The 25,373-nt window shown below is 42.7% G+C and overlaps 1 protein-coding gene and 1 pseudogene across 1 annotated transcript; both read left to right on the top strand.

Moving 5' to 3' along the window:
* Window positions 1-2,388: 2,388 nt before the first annotated feature.
* On the top strand, window positions 2,389-4,522 carry LOC146960190 (uncharacterized; annotated as a pseudogene).
* Window positions 4,523-9,711: 5,189 nt separating this feature from the next.
* LOC146960189 (uncharacterized) lies at window positions 9,712-12,371 on the top strand. Its single transcript, XM_085772549.1, has 2 exons — window positions 9,712-9,992; window positions 10,814-12,371. Exons 1-2 carry the CDS (start codon window positions 9,865-9,867, stop codon window positions 12,369-12,371), a joined length of 1,686 nt encoding a protein of 561 aa, XP_085628675.1. The 5' UTR covers window positions 9,712-9,864.
* The last annotated feature ends 13,002 nt before the right edge of the window (window positions 12,372-25,373 follow it).

The following is a 25,373-nucleotide window of genomic DNA, read 5'->3' as shown; positions in this document are numbered from 1 at the left end:
TGGAGCAGCTGGGCTGCTCGTCGTCCTCATTGCCAGCACCTGTGCTGGGCTGACTGGCTGCTGGCTGCTGGGCAGCCCCAACATTGAAGTATGCTAATTGATTCAGCCACCCTCGGTAGTTTTACTCTCACCATTCTTAGTAAAAAGTTTTTGATATCCTGGGCCCCTGCTCTGCTGCTCCTACTCCTGGCCTCCTCCTCAACTCTTTTCTGGTGTCCAGACTTATGCTTTTTGGGGGCCATCCTAACCAGGGTTGCCATGTCTGTCATAAGTTAATATAGAGTATTGGATACTTTAGCTCAAACTCAATGATGTAAGTATACTATGTATTTACAGTTATATAATTAATTTGCTGTAGTACTGACAGAGACAAATAAAAGCCCCCAATTGGGGGATACAGAGCATAGCCATTAGCCACATTCGGCGGGAAAACCGCGGACCTGGCAACCCTGATCCTAACCCTGCTGGAGTTCGCTCACGCTCACTTTTTTCCGAGGAGGAAGAACGAACCGCTGTGTGGACCAAACCATTTTAAAGAAGGGGTCAGGGGGGTTATTGAAATGATTAGAATTAAAATATTGTATGACTTGTGGCTTTGTTTTAATTCGGATTAATTCGTATGAATATATATTAGTTCAGTGTATGCATAATAATTTTGTCATAGAGGATACTGGGGGCTGTGTGTGGGCCCCAGCGGGCTGTGGGCCCTTATAATTGTCATCACCTTTCCCCCCTATACGACGGCGCTGATGATGATTGAGGAACAAAGGTATTGATTGACTTAACAAGAGACGTTGATCATCAAGAGACAGGGAAGTCCTATTGTCACACATATGAGTGGATTAACAAGAGACATATGACTTAATTACCAAGATGAAGACAGAGATGAGGTGCTTTGTTGGTGAAAGTAGCACCATAATACCAGTGAGTGCCATCGTTTTGAGAGGAACAGATCAATAGGCCAAACTAGTGGGGTGTGGTGTCAGAGACAGTCATAGGTGTAGGGTTTGCTCTCTTCACTACACCAGATGAATATTTTCTTCCACAGTTATTACTGTATTGCTATGTTATTACTGTGTTATTATTAATACAGTGTATTTGAATGCATGTTCTCCACTCAACTTTGAGAAATCTGGATTTTAAAAAATTGAAATGAAATAAAGATCATATATAGTTTTTTCATGCCCCAAGAGCAACAAAAACACATAGGGAAAAAATCCCGATTGAGGTTTTCATAATTCATGCATCAAAGGGTTAAAAGTGAATCAGTGTAATCTTCTTGTTACTTTGTTTAAATAGCCTCCATGTTGGTTTGGTAAAATGACAGTATAGAAATACATTTATCCTATAAAACTACAGTTAGTCTGTAAAAGTACAGTTAGGGATTAGAAATGGGTTTTTCATTTTGGTTCTGTGCTGTTAATGTAGTTGTGTTAGGTCCTTTGTATAAAATGATCAAGTGCCACACATCATGGTAATTCTAATGCAGCTCAGCTGGTTTGGTGACTGCATCATCCTTGAGAGGTTTCTTGAAATTGCAGTTTGTGTGTGAAATCATGTGAGCACAGAGTGGACGCCTCCTGCAGGTATAAAAGCTGTGAAGACCGACTCCCCTCCACTCCTCCTGCTCCTTCTCCTCCTCAGCATCACAGAGCTTCCTGAAGCCAACAACACAGGTAAGATCACACACACACACAGAGGAATGATGGGAAACTTAACTACATCAGGAGATTCACTTCACATAATCTTCAACTATATTTTTTCCATTGATTAACAATTAGAGCTTCATGGTAGAACTTAACAATTCATTAATATTGATAAATGAAAGACATGAGACATGTGGAAATTTGAGATGTTTTCATGTTTTATGATTGGAATAATTGTGTGTTTCACTTTATTAGATGGATTTAAATATCTGGTCAATTCTTTAAATATCCCATGAAGTGAAAAATGTATTTTCCAGCTTTAATCCTGTGTCCATGTGTTAATTGTTCATTTATCTGTTGATATAGCCTATGTCAGAAATGCCTAGTTTTCCCCCCACATCAGAATCAGTGTATTCATATGTTTAGTGACTCATGTGCACTCGAGGGCGTTCCTAATTTTGCAATCAATTACAATAGTTTAAAGTAGAAAATCCACATTTTGACCATGAAAAATAAAAACAGCTCATAGTTAAAGTCAGAAAACCACTTGTTTTTTGTTCCTCAGCTGTTTCTGAAGAGAAAATCCACCAAAACAAACTTGAACGGTTTCATTGTAAAAACCAAAAGACAATCTGACACCGACTGTTTGTGACACAAACCTGAACAAACAACACATTTCTTTACTGATTGAAATGAAGTGTGTATTATCCAACACACTCAGACTGAGAACCTGCTCAGCTTCCTTCACCTGTTTGACTGTCTGGTCTTTTCTCTGAGAGTCATGAGCTGAGAGGAAACACAGTTTACTGATGAACTGACTGAGACCAGATCAGAGCAGCTCCAGGTCTGAAAACAGCTTCACATGGAACTGGGAGTTGGTCCGCTCCATTTTCTTCTGTCCTGTTCTTTCCTCACTGATGAACCAGTCTGTTGTTCAGCTTTCACTGATTGTTTTTCATCTGATGCAGAGACCAAAGCCCAGAAACCATCACACCTGTTTCACCTTCACCGTGTGGAGCTCTGCACCAGGAATCACCATGGCAACGTGAGTAACACCAGGCAGCAACAACACACAGTGACTGAAAGTAACAGTGACACAACAAACTACTTAAGAAACTGAGGAGACTTCACATCAGGGACAGAACTAATTTATTCTCAATTAGGAATTTGTAAATGTGTCAAAAGGGCAGGAGTCGTCCTGATCTACGGAGAAACAGACAAATGTACAGAAAGAGATAGCCTAGCTACAGAATTTAAGACAACTTAATGAGTTCAACATATATTTGAAATGTGGACTGAACTATTCTTTTTCCACAGAATTAGTAACGTCTCAGAGAAATACAAGGACATCATCTCCCAATATTCCTCGAACCATTCAGGATCTCCTGCTCTGCACCAGCTGAGACCAAAGACAAAACAGTTTGGAACTCTGACCAGAAAGACTATTGGTGAGAAAAAGCCAAACAAAGTGAACAAAACCATCTTATTGGTTGGTGAAACAGGAGCAGGAAAGTCTACTCTGATCAACACTCTGGTCAACTACGCCATGGGAGTGAAGTTTCAAGACGACATCTGGTTTGAGGTGGTAGAGGACGAGAAGAGAAGTCAGAGTGTGAGTCACACATCAGATGTGGTGGTGTACGAGATCTTTGGTTTTGAAGGTCAAACTCTGCCCTTCTCTCTGACCATCATTGATACTCCTGGATTTGGAGACACCAGAGGCTTAGGGCGTGACCTCAAGGTCAAGTCAGAGATTATTTGACTTGTTCCGCTCAGAAGAAGGAGTTGGAGAACTCAGTGCAGTGGGTCTGGTGATGAAGGCATCAGATAATCGTCTGAGTGAGCGACTGATGTACATCTTCAATTCAGTGATGTCTCTGTTTGGAAACGACATGGAGAAGAACATCGTGGCTCTGATCACACACTCAGATGGACTACCACCTGAAAACGCGTTTGAAGCTCTCAATACTGCAGGTATTAAATGTGCCAGAGATGAGAAGAATGAACCAGTTTACTTCCTGTTCAACAACACTCAGACCACACAGAGAACAAAGAAAACAAAGATGACTTTAAAGTTTGCCTGGCAAGTATCCATGGAGGGACTGAGTGGATTTAAGGACGTCTTGGAAAAAACTCAGCCTCAGAAACTGGAGAAAACTGTGGATGTGTTGAACGAACACATCAGACTGAGAGAATGCATCCAGGTCCTGCAGGAGAGAGTTGAGAATATTGAACTGAAACAGACTGAGATCAGACAGATTCAAGAAGGTCTGAAGAAACATGAAGGTAAGATGAAGATGAATGCAAACTTCATTGTAGAAGTTGATGAGGTCTACAGAGTCAAAGAGGAGATCTTTGGGGGTATGCGGTGGTTCCTTGGTTGGAGTGGAGCTGTGACCTGTAACATCTGTAAAGAGAACTGTCACCATCCATGTACAATGGCCTGGTATCCCAGAGACTGTGACAAGATACAAAAAGGACGCTGCACTGTTTGTAAAAACAAATGTCCTGTATCAGATCATGTGAAAGAACAAATGATCTATGTGAACAAGACAAGAAAAGTTAAGATGACCCAACAAAACATGAAAGACAAGTATGAAAGGAACCAAACTGAAAGAGTGACGAAGTTGAGTCTCCTGGAGAATCTAGAGGAGGAAATGAAAGATCTGACGGCCGACAAAGATCGGTGTCTTGAAGAGGCCTACCGCCATCTGATCAGACTGGATGAGATGGCCCTGAAGGTGGATTCAGCGTCCATTCATGTCCACTTGGACTTCCTGATTGAGAAGGTGAAGGACAAAGGAGACACAGAGAAGATCCAGAAACTGAGGAAGAACAAACGTCGAATGGATGAAAGATGCCTCAGTGGGATATGACAGATTCTCTATCTGATCATTAACTTTAAGACAAGCTGAACCACAGTGTTGTCCTCATAAACAGTCAAAATAAGAAAAAAATACTGAAAGCTGAAAATTAAAAAAAGAAAAAAGTTAGAATGTAACACAAGCAATACTTGTGTGTAATAATAATGTGTGATGAGATGTTTATCAACTGAACCAGTGTAATCTACTTGTCTTTCTGTGAATCCTGAATAAAAGCTGAGCTTGATGAAATGAGTTTGATCAGAGTCTTGACTGGATCATCAGCTGCTTCTTCACTCTGTTGAAGCTTCTGCTCAACTTGATTCAATAAATGTCTGTTTGTCTTTGTTCCTCAAACACTTGGACTTTATTGTGACTGAGCAGAGAAACACACTCCACCATCAGAGCTCATGTTCAGTCCAGCTTCATCACCAACACTCATCCAGTGTGTATCTGCTGGTTTGTGTAGTGACCACCAGGTGGAGCCAACACTACAGGACTGAAGGGCTGATGCTGTGTGGACTGAGCTCACTCTACTGAACTCAGGTCAGTTTCACTTTGTTCAGGAAACAGCCCTGCTCACACTCGTCAACCATCGACTCTTAGCTGCTTCAACACACACGCACACACACACACACACACAGTGGTTACACACAAACATTCAACTTAGTCTCTACATTTACAGTCAACTTTATATCAGGAGCAGATTAAAACAGCTGGAGCTCATCAAAGTGCTGTCTGTCACTCAAAGTACAACAAATGTATAGAAGAAGAAAAACACCAAGTATAGAAAATACATTGTGTATGTAAAGACACTAAGAAGATCAATATTTGGCAAATATGTCACTGAGCAAATGATGAATGATTATGACTTTTCATTATATAACTAGCATTGCAAACATGAATAGTTTCCCTGATACCTCTAACATTGTGACTGATATGTAAGGGTGTTTGAAAAATCAGTTTAGCTTTAGAGAAATAATGAAAAGTCAGAGTAAAACAAATCAGATGAACGATGTTCATGTGGCGGTATTTTTCTGTTTCCATGTTTTCCAGGTGATCACTTGAGCTCAACAGGACTGAACAGACACTATTAATAAAAGCTTTATTCCCAGTGTCCTGTGACCTTCTGTGACCTATGTCCAGTCCTGTAATAAACCTCAGCATCTTCTATAACCAACCAGTGAACATGTGAGCTGAGATATTATGACCTTACTATTCCTTCTACTATTCTATTTTCACTGTTGTGCGGATGATACGCAACTCTACTTGTCCATGGAGCCAGATGACAGAAGCCGCCTCATCAATCTGCAAGACTGTCTGAAAGACATTAGATCCTGGTTGTCCTCTAACTTCTTGCTACTGAATTCAGATAAAACTGAGGTCATCATGTTTGGACCTAAACACCTCAGGGACTCGTTCTCTAATCAGATCGCTACTCTAGATGGCATCACCCAGACTCTCTTCTCCTCCGCAACTTAATTGCACTGATCATAAGCACTTTGTTGATATCCTATGCACTTGAACACTCAGCACTTTATGTAAAACTCATGTATTTGATTAATTTTTATTGCACTCTAATACTTTATTCCTTTAACCACCTCTTAGCGCACTTCAGGTAGGCCTTTAAAACTGCAATGTTGTTATGTACTATGTAGGCTTACCAATTGCCATGTTTGTCGTAACCGTTTGTCTGTCAATTCGTAATTGTTATGTTTGATGTTTGTCGCTACAGGACTACAGATGGAAATTAGCGGCTCCGCTAAATCTGGTGCAGCCATCTTTTTATTGTTTCAATAACTAATGTCACTGCACACTGTCCTTTTTAAATAAATAAATGAAATGAATGAGACCTCAAGTACAACTGCAAGGAACCTTGGAGTTATTTTTGACCAGGACCTTTCCTTCAGCTCCCACATAAAACACGAAACATAAAACACTAGGACCGCCTTCTTCCATCTGCGCAGTATCACTAAGATTAGGAATATCCTCTCCCAGAGTGATGCTGAGAAACTAGTGCATGCATTTATCACTTCTAGGCTAGACTACTGCAACTCTCTCCTGTCAGGATGTCCGAAAAACTCTCTAAAGAGTCTCCAGCTGGTCCAGAATGCCGCAGCGAGGGTTTTGACAGGAGTTAGGAAGAGAGAGCACATCTCTCCCACTTTAGCTTCTCTCCACTAGCTTCCTGTAGGATTTAGAATAGACTTCAAAATCCTTCTGCTGACTTATAAGGCTCTTAATGATAAAGCTCCAACCTATCTGAAAGAACTAATCATTCCTTACTGTCCTACCAGAGCACTCCGCTCCCAGAACGCAGGTCTGTTAGTGACTCCCAGTATCTCTAAAAACAGACTGGGAGGTAGAGCCTTCAGTTACCGGGCTCCTTTACTGTGGAACCAGCTCTCTCCATGGGTCAAAGAGGCAGACACTCTAACTACATTTAAGTCTAGACTTAAGACCTTCCTTTATGACAGGGCTTTTAGTTAGGGCTGGTTCAGGTAGCTCTGAACCATTTTATAGCTACGCTGTTATAGGCTTAGACTGCTGGGGACACATCTGGTTACACAGAGCCTTCTTCCCCCCCCCCCCCCCCCTTTCCCCCCTCCTCCTCTCCTCTCCTCCTCTCCTCTCCTCTCCTCTCCTCTCCGCCCCCCCCCCCTCCTCTCCTCTCAGTACATTTTTGAACTGTCATTTTCTGTTGTACTTTGTAGTTTGGCCTTGGTGTCTCTCACTCTCTCTGTGTTTCCACAGATCCACCGGAGCTCCATCTCTCTGCACCAGCCGCCGCCTGCATCGCCCCCCTCCCCCCTTTGCCCTGCTGTTAGACCGGCCTGCCCTCCCTTTCCATGAAACCATGAACCAGTCTGCCATCCAGTCCCCCCCCCACCCCCCACCACCACCACCACCACCAGAGGCTGCCCTCATCACCTCATCAACTCTTGTTAACATTTCCATGTTACCCACATTCTGTGACAAACTGTAAACTGTTTTCTTGTCTGTAACAACATCTCTGTCCCGTCTGTCCGTCCTGGGTGAGGGATCCCTCCTCTGTTGCTCACCCTGAGGTTTCTCCAATTTTTCCCTGTTAAAGGGGTTTTCCATGGAGTTTTTCCTCAGTGGATGTGAGGGTCTAAGGGCAGAGGATGTTGTTGTGATGCCATGTAAAGCCCTTTGAGACAAACTGCTTGTAAAAACGGACTATGCAAATGAAATTGCCTTGCCTTGCCTTCTACTCTAGGAGAGCCTTAAAATTCCAATTAATCAACTGTCCACTAAACTGGACATCATGCACTAGCTATATTTCAACTATACTAATTATTGTGACTGTGGTTCTTGAAAATATTTGATCTGAAATAACTTTTTGGGTGTAAATACATGTATTTATCTTATTAGAATGTAATAAGCTATTTATATTTGTTTTATTTTACGTTTCATTGTATTTTATAGTGGTCAAGATCAGAGCGGGATATGAAGGCCTACAGGACAGTGGAGCAAATAACATCTGAGTCAAGTGAGGATGATGCTAGTGGTAGTGATGATGATTGAGGAACAAAGGTATTGATTGACTTAACAAGAGACGTTGATCATCAAGAGACAGGGAAGTCCTATTGTCACACATATGAGTGGATTAACAAGAGACATATGACTTAATTACCAAGATGAAGACAGAGATGAGGTGCTTTGTTGGTGAAAGTAGCACCATAATACCAGTGAGTGCCATCGTTTTGAGAGGAACAGATCAATAGGCCAAACTAGTGGGGTGTGGTGTCAGAGACAGTCATAGGTGTAGGGTTTGCTCTCTTCACTACACCAGATGAATATTTTCTTCCACAGTTATTACTGTATTGCTATGTTATTACTGTGTTATTATTAATACAGTGTATTTTAATGCATGTTCTCCACTCAACTTTGATAAATCTGGATTAAAAAAAAATGAAATGAAATAAAGTTCATGTATAGTTTTTTCATGCCCCAAGACCAACAAAAACACATAGGGAAAAAATCCCGATTGAGGTTTTCATAATTCATGCATCAAAGGGTTAAAAGTGAATCAGTGTAATCTTCTTGTTACTTTGTTTAAATAGCCTCCATGTTGGTTTGGTAAAATGACAGTATAGAAATACATTTATCCTATAAAACTACAGTTAGTCTGTAAAAGTACAGTTAGGGATTAGAAATGGGTTTTTCATTTTGGTTCTGTGCTGTTGATGTAGTTGTGTTAGGTCCTTTGTATAAAATGATCAAGTGCCACACATCATGGTAATTCTAATGCAGCTCAGCTGGTTTGGTGACTGCATCATCCTTGAGAGGTTTCTTGAAATTGCAGTTTGTGTGTGAAATCATGTGAGCACAGAGTGGACGCCTCCTGCAGGTATAAAAGCTGTGAAGACCGACTCCCCTCCACTCCTCCTGCTCCTTCTCCTCCTCAGCATCACAGAGCTTCCTGAAGCCAACAACACAGGTAAGATCACACACACACACAGAGGAATGATGGGAAACTTAACTACATCAGGAGATTCACTTCACATAATCTTCAACTATATTTTTTCCATTGATTAACAATTAGAGCTTCATGGTAGAACTTAACAATTCATTAATGTTGATAAATGAAAGACATGAGACATGTGGAAATTTGAGATGTTTTCATGTTTTATGATTGGAATTATTGTGTGTTTCACTTTATTAGATGGATTTAAATATCTGGTCAATTCTTTAAATATCCCATGAAGTGAAAAATGTATTTTCCAGCTTTAATCCTGTGTCCATGTGTTAATTGTTCATTTATCTGTTGATATACAGTAGCCTATGTCAGAAATGCCTAGTTTTCCCCCCACATCAGAATCAGTGTATTCATATGTTTAGTGACTCATGTGCACTGCAGGGCGTTCCTAATTTTGCAATCAATTACAATAGTTTAAAGTAGAAAATCCACATTTTGACCATGAAAAATAAAAACAGCTCATAGTTAAAGTCAGAAAACCACTTGTTTTTTGTTCTTCAGCTGTTTCTGAAGAGAAAATCCACCAAAACAAACTTGAACTGTTTCATTGTAAAAACCAAAAGACAATCTGACACCGACTGTTTGTGACACAAACCTGAACAAACAACACATTTCTTTATTGATTGAAATGAAGTGTGTATTATCCAACACACTCAGACTGAGAACCTGCTCAGCTTCCTTCAGCTGTTTTACTGTCTGGTCTTTTCTCTGAGAGTCATGAGCTGAGAGGAAACACAGTTTACTGATGAACTGACTGAGACCAGATCAGAGCAGCTCCAGGTCTGAAAACAGCTTCACATGGAACTGGGAGTTGGTCCGCTCCATTTTCTTCTGTCCTGTTCTTTCCTCACTGATGAACCAGTCTGTTGTTCAGCTTTCACTGATTGTTTTTCATCTGATGCAGAGACCAAAGCCCAGAAACCATCACACCTGTTTCACCTTCACCGTGTGGAGCTCTGCACCAGGAATCACCATGGCAACGTGAGTAACACCAGGCAGCAACAACACACAGTGACTGAAAGTAACGGTGACACAACAAACTACTCAAGAAACTGAGGAGACTTCACATCAGGGACAGAACTAATTTATTCTTAATTAGGAATTTGTAAATGTGTCAAAAGGGCAGGAGTCGTCCTGATCTACGGAGAAACAGACAAATGTACAGAAAGAGATAGCCTAGCTACAGAATTTAAGACAACTTAAAGCAGATATCAGTGGAATGTTTTTGTTAATATAAGTCCTAAATAGTCCTATTTTCCGTCAGCAATCACTTACATGAAGTATTTCAGCCTAAACACGAGTCTCTCCGTCACTCTGCTCTGCTGTAACCCGAGGAGAAAATTTTCCTTGTGGGATACAAGTGTTATCCAATGAGGGGAGAGAACGGCATGAAGGGCTGTGTGTGCAGCCAAGGGATGCGCGTGAATGTGGTGACGTAGCACGAGGACCAATTGATGCCTGACAAGGGCGGGGGCTGCTAACTCATGGTGCGTTCAAGGAAACTCGTACTTTGTGTTTTTCCTTCCTGTGAAGTCATACCAGTTCGATCTGGTACGAGTTCACGGGTCGGAAGTTACGAGTGGCCGTTATAGGGAACTTTCACAGACAACAGGACGGTAAAAACACGAGCTACGGGTTACCTGGAACGCTACCAAGTCGTAGTTGTGACTTGAAGCTGTAACTTACGGTTTCAAAAGCCTGCCTTGAACACAGCATTAGCCGAAACGGCCGTGCCGCTGTTATCTGCTTTAATGAGTTCAACATATATTTGAAATGTGGACTGAACTATTCTTTTTCCACAGAATTAGTAACGTCTCAGAGAAATACAAGGACATCATCTCCCAATATTCCTCGAACCATTCAGGATCTCCTGCTCTGCACCAGCTGAGACCAAAGACAAAACAGTTTGGAACTCTGACCAGAAAGACTATTGGTGAGAAAAAGCCAAACAAAGTGAACAAAACCATCTTATTGGTTGGTGAAACAGGAGCAGGAAAGTCTACTCTGATCAACACTCTGGTCAACTACGCCATGGGAGTGAAGTTTCAAGACGACATCTGGTTTGAGGTGGTAGAGGACGAGAAGAGAAGTCAGAGTGTGAGTCACACATCAGATGTGGTGGTGTACGAGATCTTTGGTTTTGAAGGTCAAACTCTGCCCTTCTCTCTGACCATCATTGATACTCCTGGATTTGGAGACACCAGAGGCTTAGGGCGTGACCTCAAGGTCAGTCAGAGATTATTTGACTTGTTCCGCTCAGAAGAAGGAGTTGAAGAACTCAGCGCAGTGGGTCTGGTGATGAAGGCGTCAGATAATCGTCTGAGTGAGCGACTGATGTACATCTCCAATTCAGTGATGTCTCTGTTTGGAAACGACATGGAGAAGAACATCGTGGCTCTGATCACACACTCAGATGGACTACCACCTGAAAACGCGTTTGAAGCTCTCAATGCTGCAGGTATTAAATGTGCCAGAGATGAGAAGAATGAACCAGTTTACTTCCTGTTCAACAACACTCAGACCACACAGAGAACAAAGAAAACAAAGATGACTTTAAAGTTTGCCTGGCAAGTATCCATGGAGGGACTGAGTGGATTTAAGGACGTCTTGGAAAAAACTGAGCCTCAGAAACTGGAGAAAACTGTGGATGTGTTGAACGAACACATCAGACTGAGAGAATGCATCCAGGTCCTGCAGGAGAGAGTTGAGAATATTGAACTGAAACAGACTGAGATCAGACAGATTCAAGAAGGTCTGAAGAAACATGAAGGTAAGATGAAGATGAATGCAAACTTCATTGTAGAAGTTGATGAGGTCTACAGAGTCAAAGAGGAGATCTTTGGGGGTATGCGGTGGTTCCTTGGTTGGAGTGGAGCTGTGACCTGTAACATCTGTAAAGAGAACTGTCACCATCCATGTACAATGGCCTGGTATCCCAGAGACTGTGACAAGATACAAAAAGGACGCTGCACTGTTTGTAAAAACAAATGTCCTGTATCAGATCATGTGAAAGAACAAATGATCTATGTGAACAAGACAAGAAAAGTTAAGATGACCCAACAAAACATGAAAGACAAGTATGAAAGGAACCAAACTGAAAGAGTGACGAAGTTGAGTCTCCTGGAGAATCTAGAGGAGGAAATGAAAGATCTGACGGCCGACAAAGATCGGTGTCTTGAAGAGGCCTACCGCCATCTGATCAGACTGGATGAGATGGCCCTGAAGGTGGATTCAGCGTCCATTCATGTCCACTTGGACTTCCTGATTGAGAAGATGAAGGACAAAGGAGACACAGAGAAGATCCAGAAACTGAGGAAGAACAAACGTCGAATGGATGAAAGATGCCTCAGTGGGATATGACAGATTCTCTATCTGATCATTAACTTTAAGACAAGCTGAACCACAGTGTTGTCCTCATAAACAGTCAAAATAAGAAAAAAATACTGAAAGCTGAAAATTAAAAAAAGAAAAAAGTTAGAATGTAACACAAGCAATACTTGTGTGTAATAATAATGTGTGATGAGATGTTTATCAACTGAACCAGTGTAATCTACTTGTTTCTGTGTTTAAACTTGTCGGCTTGATAAAATGATGCCGAGTACAGCAGCCCCTCCCTCCCTGATGTTAGTCTCCTCTGTGGTTGTTGTTGTTTTATTGATTGTTGCTTTATTATGATGCTATATCAGTGAAGCAGCCATATTGAAGTGAACTGACTCTGTTGTGTTACTGAACATGAAGTCGTGTCCTGATTGATGCAGTTTTCTGTGAATCCTGAATAAAAGCTGAGCTTGATGAAATGAGTTTGATCAGAGTCTTGACTGGATCATCAGCTGCTTCTTCACTCTGTTGAAGCTTCTGCTCAACTTGATTCAATAAATGTCTGTTAGTCTTTGTTCCTCAAACACTTGGACTTTATTGTGACTGAGCAGAGAAACACACTCCACCATCAGAGCTCATGTTCAGTCCAGCTTCATCGCCAACACTCATCCAGTGTGTATCTGCTGGTTTGTGTAGTGACCACCAGGTGGAGCCAACACTACAGGACTGAAGGGCTGATGCTGTGTGGACTGAGCTCACTCTACTGAACTCAGGTCAGTTTCACTTTGTTCAGGAAACAGCCCTGCTCACACTCGTCAACCATCGACTCTCAGCTGTTTCTACACACACGCACACGCACACACACGCACACACACACACACACACACACACACACACACACACACACACACACACACACACACACACACACACACACACACACAGTGGTTACACACAAACATTCAACTTAGTCTCTACATTTACAGTCAACTTTATATCAGGAGCAGATTAAAACAGCTGGAGCTCATCAAAGTGCTGTCTGTCACTCAAAGTACAACAAATGTATAGAAGAAGAAAAACACCAAGTATAGAAAATACATTGTGTATGTAAAGACACTAAGAAGATCAATATTTGGCAAATATGTCACTGAGCAAATGATGAATGATTATGACTTTTCATTATATAATTAGCATTGCAAACATGAATAGTTTCCCTGATACCTCTAACATTGTGACTGATATGTAAGAGTGTTTGAAAAATCAGTTTAGCTTTAGAGAAATAATGAAAAGTCAGAGTAAAACAATTCAGATGAACGATGTTCATGTGGCGGTATTTTTCTGTTTCCATGTTTTCCAGGTGATCACTTGAGCTCAACAGGACTGAACAGACACTATTAATAAAAGCTTTATTCCCAGTGTCCTGTGACCTTCTGTGACCTATGTCCAGTCCTGTAATAAACCTCAGCATCTTCTATAACCAACCAGTGAACATGTGAGCTGAGATATTATGACCTTACTATTCCTTCTACTATTCTATTTTCACTGTTATGCGGATGATACGCAACTCTACTTGTCCATGGAGCCAGATGACAGAAGCCGCCTCATCAATCTGCAAGACTGTCTGAAAGACATTAGATCCTGGATGTCCTCTAACTTCTTGCTACTGAATTCAGATAAAACTGAGGTTATTGTGTTTGGACCTAAACATCTCAGGGACTCGTTCTCTAATCAGATCACTACTCTAGATGGCATCACCCACCCCTCAAGTACAACTGCAAGGAACCTTGGGGTTATTTTTGACCAGGACCTTTCCTTCAGCTCCCACATAAAACATGAAACATAAAACACTCGGACCGCCTTCTTCCATCTGCGCAGTATCACTAAGATTAGGAATATCCTCTCCCAGAGTGATGCTGAGAAACTAGTGCATGCATTTATCACTTCTAGGCTAGACTACTGCAACTCTCTCATGTCAGAATGTCCGAAAAACTCTCTAAAGAGTCTCCAGCTGGTCCAGAATGCCGCAGCAAGGGTTTTGACAGGAGTCAGGAAGAGAGAGCACATCTCTCCCACTTTAGCTTCTCTCCACTGGCTTCCTGTAGGATTTAGAATAGACTTCAAAATCCTTCTGCTGACTTACAAGGCTCTTAATGATAAAGCTCCATCCTATCTGAAAGAACTAATCATTCCTTACTGTCCTACCAGAGCACTCCGCTCCCAGAACGCAGGTCTGTTAGTGACTCCCAGTATCTCTAAAAACAGACTGGGAGGTAGAGCCTTCAGTTACCGGGCTCCTTTACTGTGGAACCAGCTCTCTCCATGGGTCAAAGAGGCAGACACTCTAACTACATTTAAGTCTAGACTTAAGACCTTCCTTTATGACAGGGCTTTTAGTTAGGGCTGGTTCAGGTAGCTCTGAACCATTTTATAGCTACGCTGCTATAGGCTTAGACTGCTGGGGACACATCTGGTTACACAGAGCCCTCTCCTCTCCTCTCCTCCAGCCGCAGCGCTACTAATGGGCCCGGGTGGGCCCAGGCCCACCCATTTTAGGCTGGGCCCACCCATTCTAGCTGTTCATCCAATAAGCATCCCGAGGAAAGCTTTGAATGAAAGCTTCTCAGCCAATCAGCGGCTTCTACCCCACGTGTGGCGCCTGCTGACAGGCTGAGTCCCGGACTCCCGCCTCAGAGCCGCCTCTGACCAATCATGAGTTAGCAACGGTAACTAAGAGGGAGACGCCGGACAAGCAGAGCGATTTGGCAAGCTTTACGATGCTTTATGACAATATCTATGACAATGGCCAAGCAAAGCAGTTTATTTTCTTTTAAATTTACTAAGAAACACTCCGAGAAGCAAGAGGAGGAAACTCCTGCCTCTTCAAATATGTTACCATCCAGTTCAGCCGCTCTCTCCCCATCACCTCCCGTAGTCACCCCCTCACACCGGCAGCAAGGCAAGTAGCCTAACAGTCTAACTTAACGTTAATGCAATCTGATCTCACAGAAATCCGTGGAATTTCTGATATCAGGTTGCATTAACGTTAGTGTCTGGCTGTCTGTATGTAAATTTTCTGGAGGGAAAAATAATATTGGCAGTAAGTTAACTTATGATAGCGCGTAATGTGTTATAGGAGACAGGGTTCAGCAGCCTAGAACAAACGCCGTTCCCCAGCAACCTCCGCTAGACCTGTCATCAATAGATGAGCCCGCAAGCCAGCCCAAACTCCGTACCTTCCCAGCCACACACATATCGGGGAAAGCTAGGAGTTTTTCTGACAGGTGGTACTCCAAATTCCCGTGGCTGGAGTACAGCATCTCAAGAGATGCTGTGTTTTGTAAGACTTGTCGTCATTTCCCTGAAGCAGCTTATGAAGACAGATTCATAAATGCGGGTTTCAAAGACTGGAAACATATATCTGAGGGTTGTGGCAAACATGAAGCCAGCAGGGCACATGCTGCTAGCCTGACTCTCGCCAGACCCTTGTAGTTCCGCAAAGCTATGCTGAGCTCCGCACAAGGGTCTGGGACTGCTCCATAGGCGATTCATTTCAGAAGGCGGGGGCTTGTAAAAAAAATCTTGTATGTGATTGGATAAACCACTTGTCCGTTATCTTGTTGACGTGCTACTTCAGCCACTCACTGCGAGCCGCCATTGTTGTTTGACTCAAACAGTCGCTTCAGCGCTACGTCACACCTCAGAAAGTCCCGCCCGGCGATCCTGATTGGTTCATTATTTTTTGCTCCGGGGAAGAAGTTTGCATTGGCCTCGAGTCCAGACCCTTGTGCGAAGCTGAGCGTAGCGCCTCTGGCGTAGCTTTGCGGAACTACAAGGGTCTGGCGAGAGCCAGGCTAACATGCTGCAGCCCTGGAAAAAATGGATGGTTTTAAGCAAAGTCACCAGCCAGGACGGGGAAATATTGTTAACCAGCTGAGCAACGATGCCAGCGACAAATCCTTCATTGAAAGACACAGACAGCACATCATGATGGTAATAGATCTCGTCCTGTTCTGTGCAAAACAAGAAATCCCATTGCGTGGGCATCGGGAAAACGCAGACGCGTTAAACAAGGATAACTTTTTGGAATTACTTGACCTGGTTTCCAAATATGACCCAGAAATAAAAAGGCGACTGGATGAATTACCCAGGAATGGTAAACTACTGCACCACTCAATACAAAATGAAATACTGGAAATCGCAGCATCACTCCTTCTAAAAAAAATAAAGGCAGATTTGCATGATGAGCCGGGCACATATTATGCGATTTTAGCAGATGAGTGCAAAGACTTGTCAAAAAGAGAGCTAGTGGCAGTATGTGTCAGATACCTGCACAACGGCACATTGAAGGAACGGGCTGTGGGATTTGTGGAAACGGACAACATGACTGCACAGGCAATATCAGCTAAGATTTTGGAAGTGCTGGAGCCGTTGCAGCTGGACCCGGGCCTGTGCGTCGGATTTGGGTTTGATGGCGCATCAGTCATGTCGGGGAACAGAGGAGGGGTACATGTGATACTGAAGAAGACGTTTCCCCACGCTTTATATGTACATTGTAACTCACATCGACTTAACCTTGTCCTGTGCACAGCCGCTAAAGTGTCTCCTGGCATTTCAACATTTTTCGATATTATAAACAGCTTGCGGGCGGCACGGTGGTGCAGTGGTTAGCACTGTCGCCTCACAGCAAGAGGGTTCTGGGTTCGAACCCGCCGGCCGGCTGGGGCCCTTCTGTGTGGAGTTTGCATGTTCTCCCCGTGCATGCGTGGGTTCTCTCCGGGTACTCCGGCTTCCTCCCACAGACCAAAGACATGCAGGTTAGGTTAATTGGCGACTCTAAATTGCCCATAGGTGTGAATGAGAGTGTGAATGGTTGTCTGTCTATATGTGTTAGCCCTGCGATAGACTGGCGACCTGTCCAGGGTGTACCCCGCCTCTCGCCCAAAAGTCAGCTGGGATAGGCTCCAGCTCACCCGTGACCCTAGTGCAGGATAAGCGGTATAGAAAATGAATGAATGAATGAATAAACAGCTTGCACAACTTCATGACTGGGGCGCACAGACACGCCAAATTTCTGGACATTCAAAAAGAGATGCGACCAGGGCAAAAAACACTGGAGCTGGAGAGATGCTGTGATGTGCGGTGGAGCTCACGGTCAAATGCGGTCAGTAAGGTGTTGACGCTCCTGGGACCTATTTTGGAGACCCTCGCCACATTCTCCGAAAGTTCTGGCCAAACAAAACTTGAAGCTGAATCCCTACTCCACCAAATGCAAATTAAAAAGTTTTTGTTTCTGCTTGTCACATTCAACCAGTTATTTGAAGTCAGCGACTACGCCACTAAGGGCTTGCAATCTCCCACATTATCAGTCACAGATTGTATTGATCTGGTAGAAGGGCTCAAAGACAGCTACACACAATTTAGAAATGAAAATGATACATTTAATAAAGTGCTGGCACTGACAGATGAGCTCATGAATAAACATGATATTGTGCGCTGGGATGTCAGTGGAACTCGCAAGAGAAAGTTGCCGGCCAGGTTAGACAATACGCACGTGGATTCTACTCTGGGCAAATCATCACCTGTACAACAAAAGTCAGACCTACAGAAATTATGGAATGACATACTGGACAAGCAGATAATGGAGCTGAACACACGTTTCACGCCAGACACATACGGCTTCATGACAGCCGCTGCTGCCTGCTTGCCACAGTCAGACACCTTTGGAGACAAGGCTCTCATCTGGCACGCCTGTGCACACTTTTCCATTCCGGTGGAGGATGCAGAGCACACTGTGTTTGTGCAGCAGCTTAAAAGAAAGGCCAACAAGACCACAAACGAGAAAAAAGAAACACTCAAAGAGGTGCTGGACGCATACCCCCGTGATATCTTCCCCAACATGAACAGTCTCCTGCGGGCCGTCCTCACATTGCCCATGACGACTTGCACTGTGGAAAGACTCTTTTCTGCTGTCAATAGAATAAAAACAGGCACCAGATCGACGATGTTGACAGATAGACTAAATGCGTTGTCCCTGCTTTCATTTGAGAGGGAATTAACTGATTCACTGGAACACCAAGAAATTCTTGCTGTGTTCAGCACGAAACCCCGCCGTCTCCTATTGTAACAAGCCCACAAGCTAACTTGAATTGAGTTCATGTGTGATCAGCTATCGGACTGTTATGTTGTTGTTTCTATGGTTAGATGTTATTAATTTGATTACTCTGGAGAAATAAGCTACAGCAAAATTAATTTGGGACCGTTTCCCTGCTGTTTTTGAGTTTTTTCCATGTTATTTCATATGTGTTTCTGATCTGAATAAGAATAGAATGAATTAAGAATAAATGGAGAGAGAAACAGACCCTCACCCTCCAAAGATATAATTCCGTTACAGTCTTTTTGTGCATTGAACGTTCAAGAGAGATATGAAGTTAGGCTTACTGCCAAGTCTTTGTCTGCTTCAGCACTGAGCTGAGGACAGCGACGCAAGAGCCAGGTAGTCGCTGTCCCCAGCGCCGCAGAAAAGTGCTGAAACGGAGATGACGGAGATGACGGAGATGACGATGATGACGCTGTGTTTGGTTTTTTTTTTGTCTTATTTTAACTGGCCCATCCAGTTTTCTGTAGTGATGTTCGATACCACAAATTTCCTTTCCGATCCGATACTGGGTAAAATTCAGGCTGGTATCGGCGATACCAATCCGATACCGACACTTTGTGCAAATGCATCTAATGTGCCTGGTAAATCTAATAAAATAAAAAAAAAGTACTGTATTTCAAGTCATAGCTTCCTAAGGATGCAAGACTTCAGAGTAGCCTAACGTATTTATTTTAAACTCTGAACTATATTGAGGTAGACTGACTTTGTGAGCAGCTTACGCGTTATGCACTTACCCAGGTGGAAGAAAAAGTAGTTCCCACCAACCGCGTGTCATTTAGACAAGATCTGAATAGTTTAGTTACTTTCCACTATGTTCCTGTTAATGATAGGCCTATGCATAACCACAAATGACTGAAGTATCAAAAGTATCGATATTTTCATTTGAGTATCGATTCTAGAGCATACAGACCTGGTATCGGAAGTATCGATATTTCAGTATCGATCTGCACACCACTTGTTTTCTGAAGGCCCACCCACAATCAAAATCCTGGCGCCGCTACTGCTCTCCTCTCCTCTCCTCTCCTCTCCTCTCCTCTCCTCTCCTCTCCTCTCCTCTCCTCTCCCCTCCCCTCCCCTCCCTTCCTCTCCTCTCCTCTCCTCAGTTTATTTTTGAACTGTCATTTTCTGTTGTACTTTGTAGTTTGGCCTTGGTGTCTCGCACACTCTCTGTGTTTCTGCAGATCCACCGGAGCTCCATCTCTCTGCACTAGCCGCCGCCTGCATCGCCTGCTCCCGAACTTAAGTTAACTCATTAACTTCCATTTAATAGACTTGAAGAAGGAAAAGACAAAGACAAATGGTGAAATCTATGCTGAATGATACAGCTGTTATAGCTGTATAAAGAAAGGTAAAGAAAAACAAACAATTAAAAAAAACTACCAAATAAAAACATTTTTCCAGCTTAATTTAATAAATACACTTTACAGTACAATTTCATAGATAACACATACACAGAGCTGGTAGTATAATTTACAGTAACTGCAAATGGAGACTGAATTCATAGAATTAAGTCTCTGCAAATAATTGGTGAAGGATCTGGGGAGCGAGATTGCACTGAGGGAAAAGCATTTACACAGGTGTTACCTTTCTCCAAGGAAGGCAACGAAGACCTGCAATCTGCAGTCACACAATTAGTGGTTTACATAGCAACATTTTGACCTTTAACTGTCACCTGTGGTGTTCTAATTACAGTTTTTCTCAATTGCTAAAACACTAAACCCTGTTGTCTGAACCAAATTCTCAGTTGCCTGAACCCACTGATTGAATCAGTCACTCTTTTGACAAAACCATCAGCACCTTTCACCTGTTTAGACACAACTTTCCAACACATTTTCATTGTGATGCACCTGTGTTGCATAATGCTGAGCACAGATGGCAAAAGTCAAACACAAGTAAAGCACAAGTTTCACCGGTTGAACACAACAACTCAAAATAGATAACACTTGTGTCCAATGATGTGAGGGCACACATAGCCTAAGCCAGTTCAGGATGAAGTCCTGTGGCCTGATCCAGTACAGAGAAATGATGCTGTGGCTGAGTTATGCACTTCTCATTTCTATATTTTTGTACTTTTTTTTTTACGTAGGCTTACTGCATACAAGTGCTAAATGCCCAAGATTATGTTTGTTTTTGTACTGTACAAGTGCTACGTGTAAATGCACAAGATTTCTGGTTTTTGTACTTCTTTTTTTTGTACTATGTACAAGTGCTAAATACACAGGTATTTTGTTTTGCAAGAGGAGAAGATGAGAGACGACAGGGTGAAGAAAGAAAGGATGAGGGAGGGAGGGATGAACTGGGAAGAAAAAATAAGAAGGAAAAGGGGATGAAATGGATGTGGAGAGGGAAGGAGGCTGGTGAAAAAAAGGGAAGGAGAGAAGTGCTACAGTGTAAATGCACAGGTTTTTTGTTTTGCAACATGCATTTAGCTACAGTGGACGATAAACATTTATTTCTACAGCTTCATGTCCTGAGCGTTGTGTTTTCTATTTTTCTATGTAGTGTTTAGTGACTGCTCAGTAGTGTTTTTAATTTTGATTCACTCGGGGCACGATTTGACAACAAAGTTCAGTTTTGGGCACAGATTGAACTGTTTTGAGGTGAAAGTTTGGTTTTGCAAGAAGAGTCTGAGGTTTTGTGAATGTAGCTTGAAAATTGGAGTTTGTGTTCACAGTTTAGAGAAAATGAGAGAAGCTTTCGAGAAATGTGTCTTAGCAATCGAGAAAAACTGTAAGAGCAACAGATGTCTAAATATCACTTAATGAAACAATAAGGGAGAGGCAATCCAGTACGCAGGGTTCTCTATTTGATAATGTTATTTCTCCACCATAATGTTATACATCTGTTCTAAATAAAAGCAGCCCACATCTCAGCCTGTAGCTCCTGCCTCAGTCACAGGACAGTGAAGCTACAGTGCCACCACATGGTACTGGCTGAATGACAAACATGCCCTGGCTCGCGGTGCCTGCATGGGAGAAAGGTCAGTGTGAGACCATTGCACACATCTCAGAGCACATGCAGTGACCTTATGGAAAAGAATGACACAGAGGAGAGGCAAAAAAGCACATCACAGAAACCTCAGACTGACAGCTGATTGAAAGCATCTGAATTCTGAAGTTGTGCTCTCCACAAAGTGAAAATAAAAGTAACCCTGATGCGTGCTGCGATGACAGCCGTCGCTCGGTCACTGATTGACGCATGAAACACGATAAGAAAAGTTCATTACAAAAACATTCCAAGTAAAACAACAGGGACTTGCCGGTAATGATAATGGCACAATAAATATGACAATAAAAATGTTTGTGAAAACACTGGTGAGGTTTTAACTTGAAGATGTGTCAGCTATTGTCTTTTGGGATGGGAAATTATCATTGTGGTACAAAGCAGCTTTAAATGCATTAAAAGACCATTTCATCAGATGTGGTCATTTCAGTTGTATTCAAAGTCCAATGTTTTGCTTGCACTTTTACACACATGCATACGGCACAAAACGAACACACCTGCAAACAGCTGGGAGGGCTGAGCAGTTAACACAACAGTTAAGTATATTTTTTACAGTCATTTAGTAGTAGGATAACGATTATTGAGATAATAGGATGTAGGATGTGTTTTATTGCTGCGCCCGCCTCAGATCATTACAGCTGTGGTTTCTATTAAAGGGTTTAAGTGGTGACTCGGTTTCCACTTGACACAGAATGTTTGTTTTGTTATCTGCTTTTGTCTACGCGTCCTGGGAAATAGCTGCCGCACGGGCTGCACTGATATTGGCCTGTCAGACCAAATGCATTGTGTTGTGATTGATTTTATGCCTAATGCTGACATGATGCACAATGACTGTGGTCTCACCAAGTCCCATGTGGAATGATGTAGAGGGGTTTGTCTGAGCTCTTTGACAGAGACAGCCGACGTGTTATTTCACCTGTGGCTGACTTTGCTCTGCTCTTTCTCTTCCTTGTCATACATATGTTGTGACCTCACAGCATCCGCAGCAGTGCTGACCTCATGACTGCACATTTAACTACACATTTACATGCAACACTTTAAATTAATGCTCCTTGGGAGTAGTAACTTGTGATACGAGTATTGTATTACTGCAGATACAACCTCACTGCTGGCTAAATGCATCCAGTCTTAGTTTAAAAAGTAGAGGTCAAGGATTCAGGATAAGAGGACAACAGCATGGACTTCTTTTTAAATATTCAAACTGAAATTTGACATTTCAAACACATAATACATTCATGACTGTGACTTAGAGTGGATACTAATATCCCTGAAAATGAAGCATTTTCTTCTTAGACCAGAGTGTTATATTACTGAAAAGCATTACTGGGCTGTTTTCTATCATACAACATTAGCACAGGATATACGTATATTGTAATGAGACCACCAGGATCAGCTGAACAATTTCTTCCAAAGGGCCTGGATAACATCACTGTAAAGTCATTTAAGTCTTTGTTAGGCAAACATCTGTTTGCAGAAAATGAATGATATGTATGAATGGAGTGATATCTGATTGAGGAACTGAGCAAGATTACACTGATCTGGAGTGAGTCCAGACTGAACGACTCATGTGTCATGATGCATCCTCCTTAATTCCCTCCTGTCTTGATGTAAGTCAGTGCTGGGGAGGAAACTGCATAGTGTGGTAGTACAGCAGTTTGTAGTATTACTAACAGTAACTTCAGACAGATTCATAGAGTTTGTGAAAAATGTTGTCTCCTCTTCCAAAGAAACTGTAATGGTGCCCTTGAGCAAGGCACCACTACACCATCATAAATCAGTGTGGACAGTGGAGCTGCTGGTGGTCAGCAGGAGGAGACTGTAGATCTATGACTGCACTGTAACTGTAGACATGTAGTGGGACTTTGTTGAAGCCGTGCATGCGGAAAAACAACCTGTCTGGATAAATCAAGTTGAGGAAAATATGGCTGTCTCGGTCTGTGTTGGCTTGCCCGGTCCCTGCTCGCTGAGCTGGAGCACACTGTGCTGCTGCTGGTGTTTAGTCCAGGGGAACCTCTGACACACTGGGCAGCATGGAGGCCGTGGCCAGCTTCGATTCCTTCATCTTGTCCAGGCCGAAGAGGAGGTCCAGCTGGGTAACTGGCCGCAACCGCTCCTCACCCAGAGGTCTGGAGCAAAGCAAACAAAAGGACAGAGGTCAGCAGCTGAGAAGCAAAAGCTCTTTCAACACTACACACTATACCACTCTTCATAGTAGTATACTGTTATTGCTGTAGTATAAAAGGAATCAATATACTGTACTTCCGGGTCGCGGGGGCAGCAGTCGGAGCAGGGAACCCCAGACTTCCCTCTCCCCTGACACTTCCTCCAGCTCTTCCGGGGGGACCCCAAGGCGTTCCCAGGCCAGCCGAGTGACGTAGTCACTTCAGCGTGTCCTGGGTCTTCCTCGGGGCCTCCTCCCGGATAATGCGGCGGACAATGGATGGATGGATGGAATATACTGTACTTAACCAGTTTAAACTACCAGGAAACGATATATTATATCAGCTACTGACCATAAATAAAACTGTTATTGGAACAGACAGCAGAGATGTTCCTGAACCTGTTTCACCCTCACCCAGAGTTACTCTACATTTTGTTCATTTAAGATCAGCTCCTTTATTTCCTGCTTTGCATCGTGGGAGAATAGCGTCCATTAAAGCAGAAGTAAGGTGAATGTTTGTATTAATCTAAGTCTTAAATAGTTGTATCTTCCGACAGCAATCACTTCTATAGAGTGTTTGGTCTGAAACACGGGTCTGTCAGTCACTCTGCTCTGCTCTGAGCCCAGGAGAAAACTTTCCTTGTATCCTACAACCTTTATCCAATGAGGAGAGAGAACGGCATAAAGGGGCAGTCCTCTCTGTGTGTGCAGCCAAGGGATGCGCCTGAATGTGGTGACGTAGGGACGAGGACGGGGACTGCTAACTCCATCTGCTGACAGGAAGTTAGCCAAAACCACCGGATCGCTTACTTCTGCTTTAACATTAAAAATAATATCAATAGCCCTATAATGTCTCTTTTTGAATATCTTAAAATTTGTATGAGTTATTATCTTCTTGTGTGTTTTAACGATTCCGCCGCTCTGACAATTTTTTAAAGGATCGCAGGTGAACGGAGAACAGATAAATGCAGAATGACCCTTTTAGCAGTTGTTTCTGAATCCTCTTCTTCTCTTAAAACAACATGCTGACACCCAGAATCATAACTGCAGAGAGCCACAAGTGTAGTGTTTGGATGACTGAAGAATGAAAAGTAACAGTTTTAAATATTTCTTCTGTTAGCAATGCCTTGCTCCATGAGGAGTTTTAGTAGACTCTTAGCAACAGCTCATGGGTTACACAGATCAGATATTTGACCTTTTATAAAATATCAGATGTTTTTAAAACCACCTAGATCCACTTCTAATAATGTTTATTTTATTGAAACACAGAGACAGTTTGTGATCAGTATTCTAGTAGCTGTGCATGTGAAGACTGGGTGTTCATCTTTTATTCTAATCACTATCAGTTCTGATATCCCACAGTCTAAATGCTAATTCAAAATCTTGAATGTTTTGCAAAGCCCTGCTCACACACTGTTAAGGTTGAGTACTATAGTTAAACAAAGAGAAGTCAATGGACACAAGGGCAGTGAAATCTTGTGGGTGTTTGTACTTTTCCTCCTCCTCCTCCTGGCAGTCCTGGAGCTGCTGAGCGATCTGTCTCATCTGCTCCTTGCGGACGTAGTCCCGGACTCGGTACATGGCAGCGTCACGGCACACCTCCCGCAGGTCGCTGCCAGAGTAGCCCTCTGTCTTCTCAGCTATCTCCTTCAGATTAATGGCATTGCTCAACTGAAGAGAGACGCAGGACAGCAAAAAGAGACAATTACATACCATTGATCCG

This window comes from Trachurus japonicus, unplaced genomic scaffold (assembly GCF_045865225.1).
Source record: "Trachurus japonicus isolate A0001 unplaced genomic scaffold, Traja_1.0 AP030623.1".
NCBI classification, from domain to species: Eukaryota; Metazoa; Chordata; class Actinopteri; order Carangiformes; family Carangidae; genus Trachurus; species Trachurus japonicus.
The sequence above is the reverse complement of the archived record's forward strand: the minus strand, read 5'-3'. Positions and strand labels throughout refer to the sequence as shown.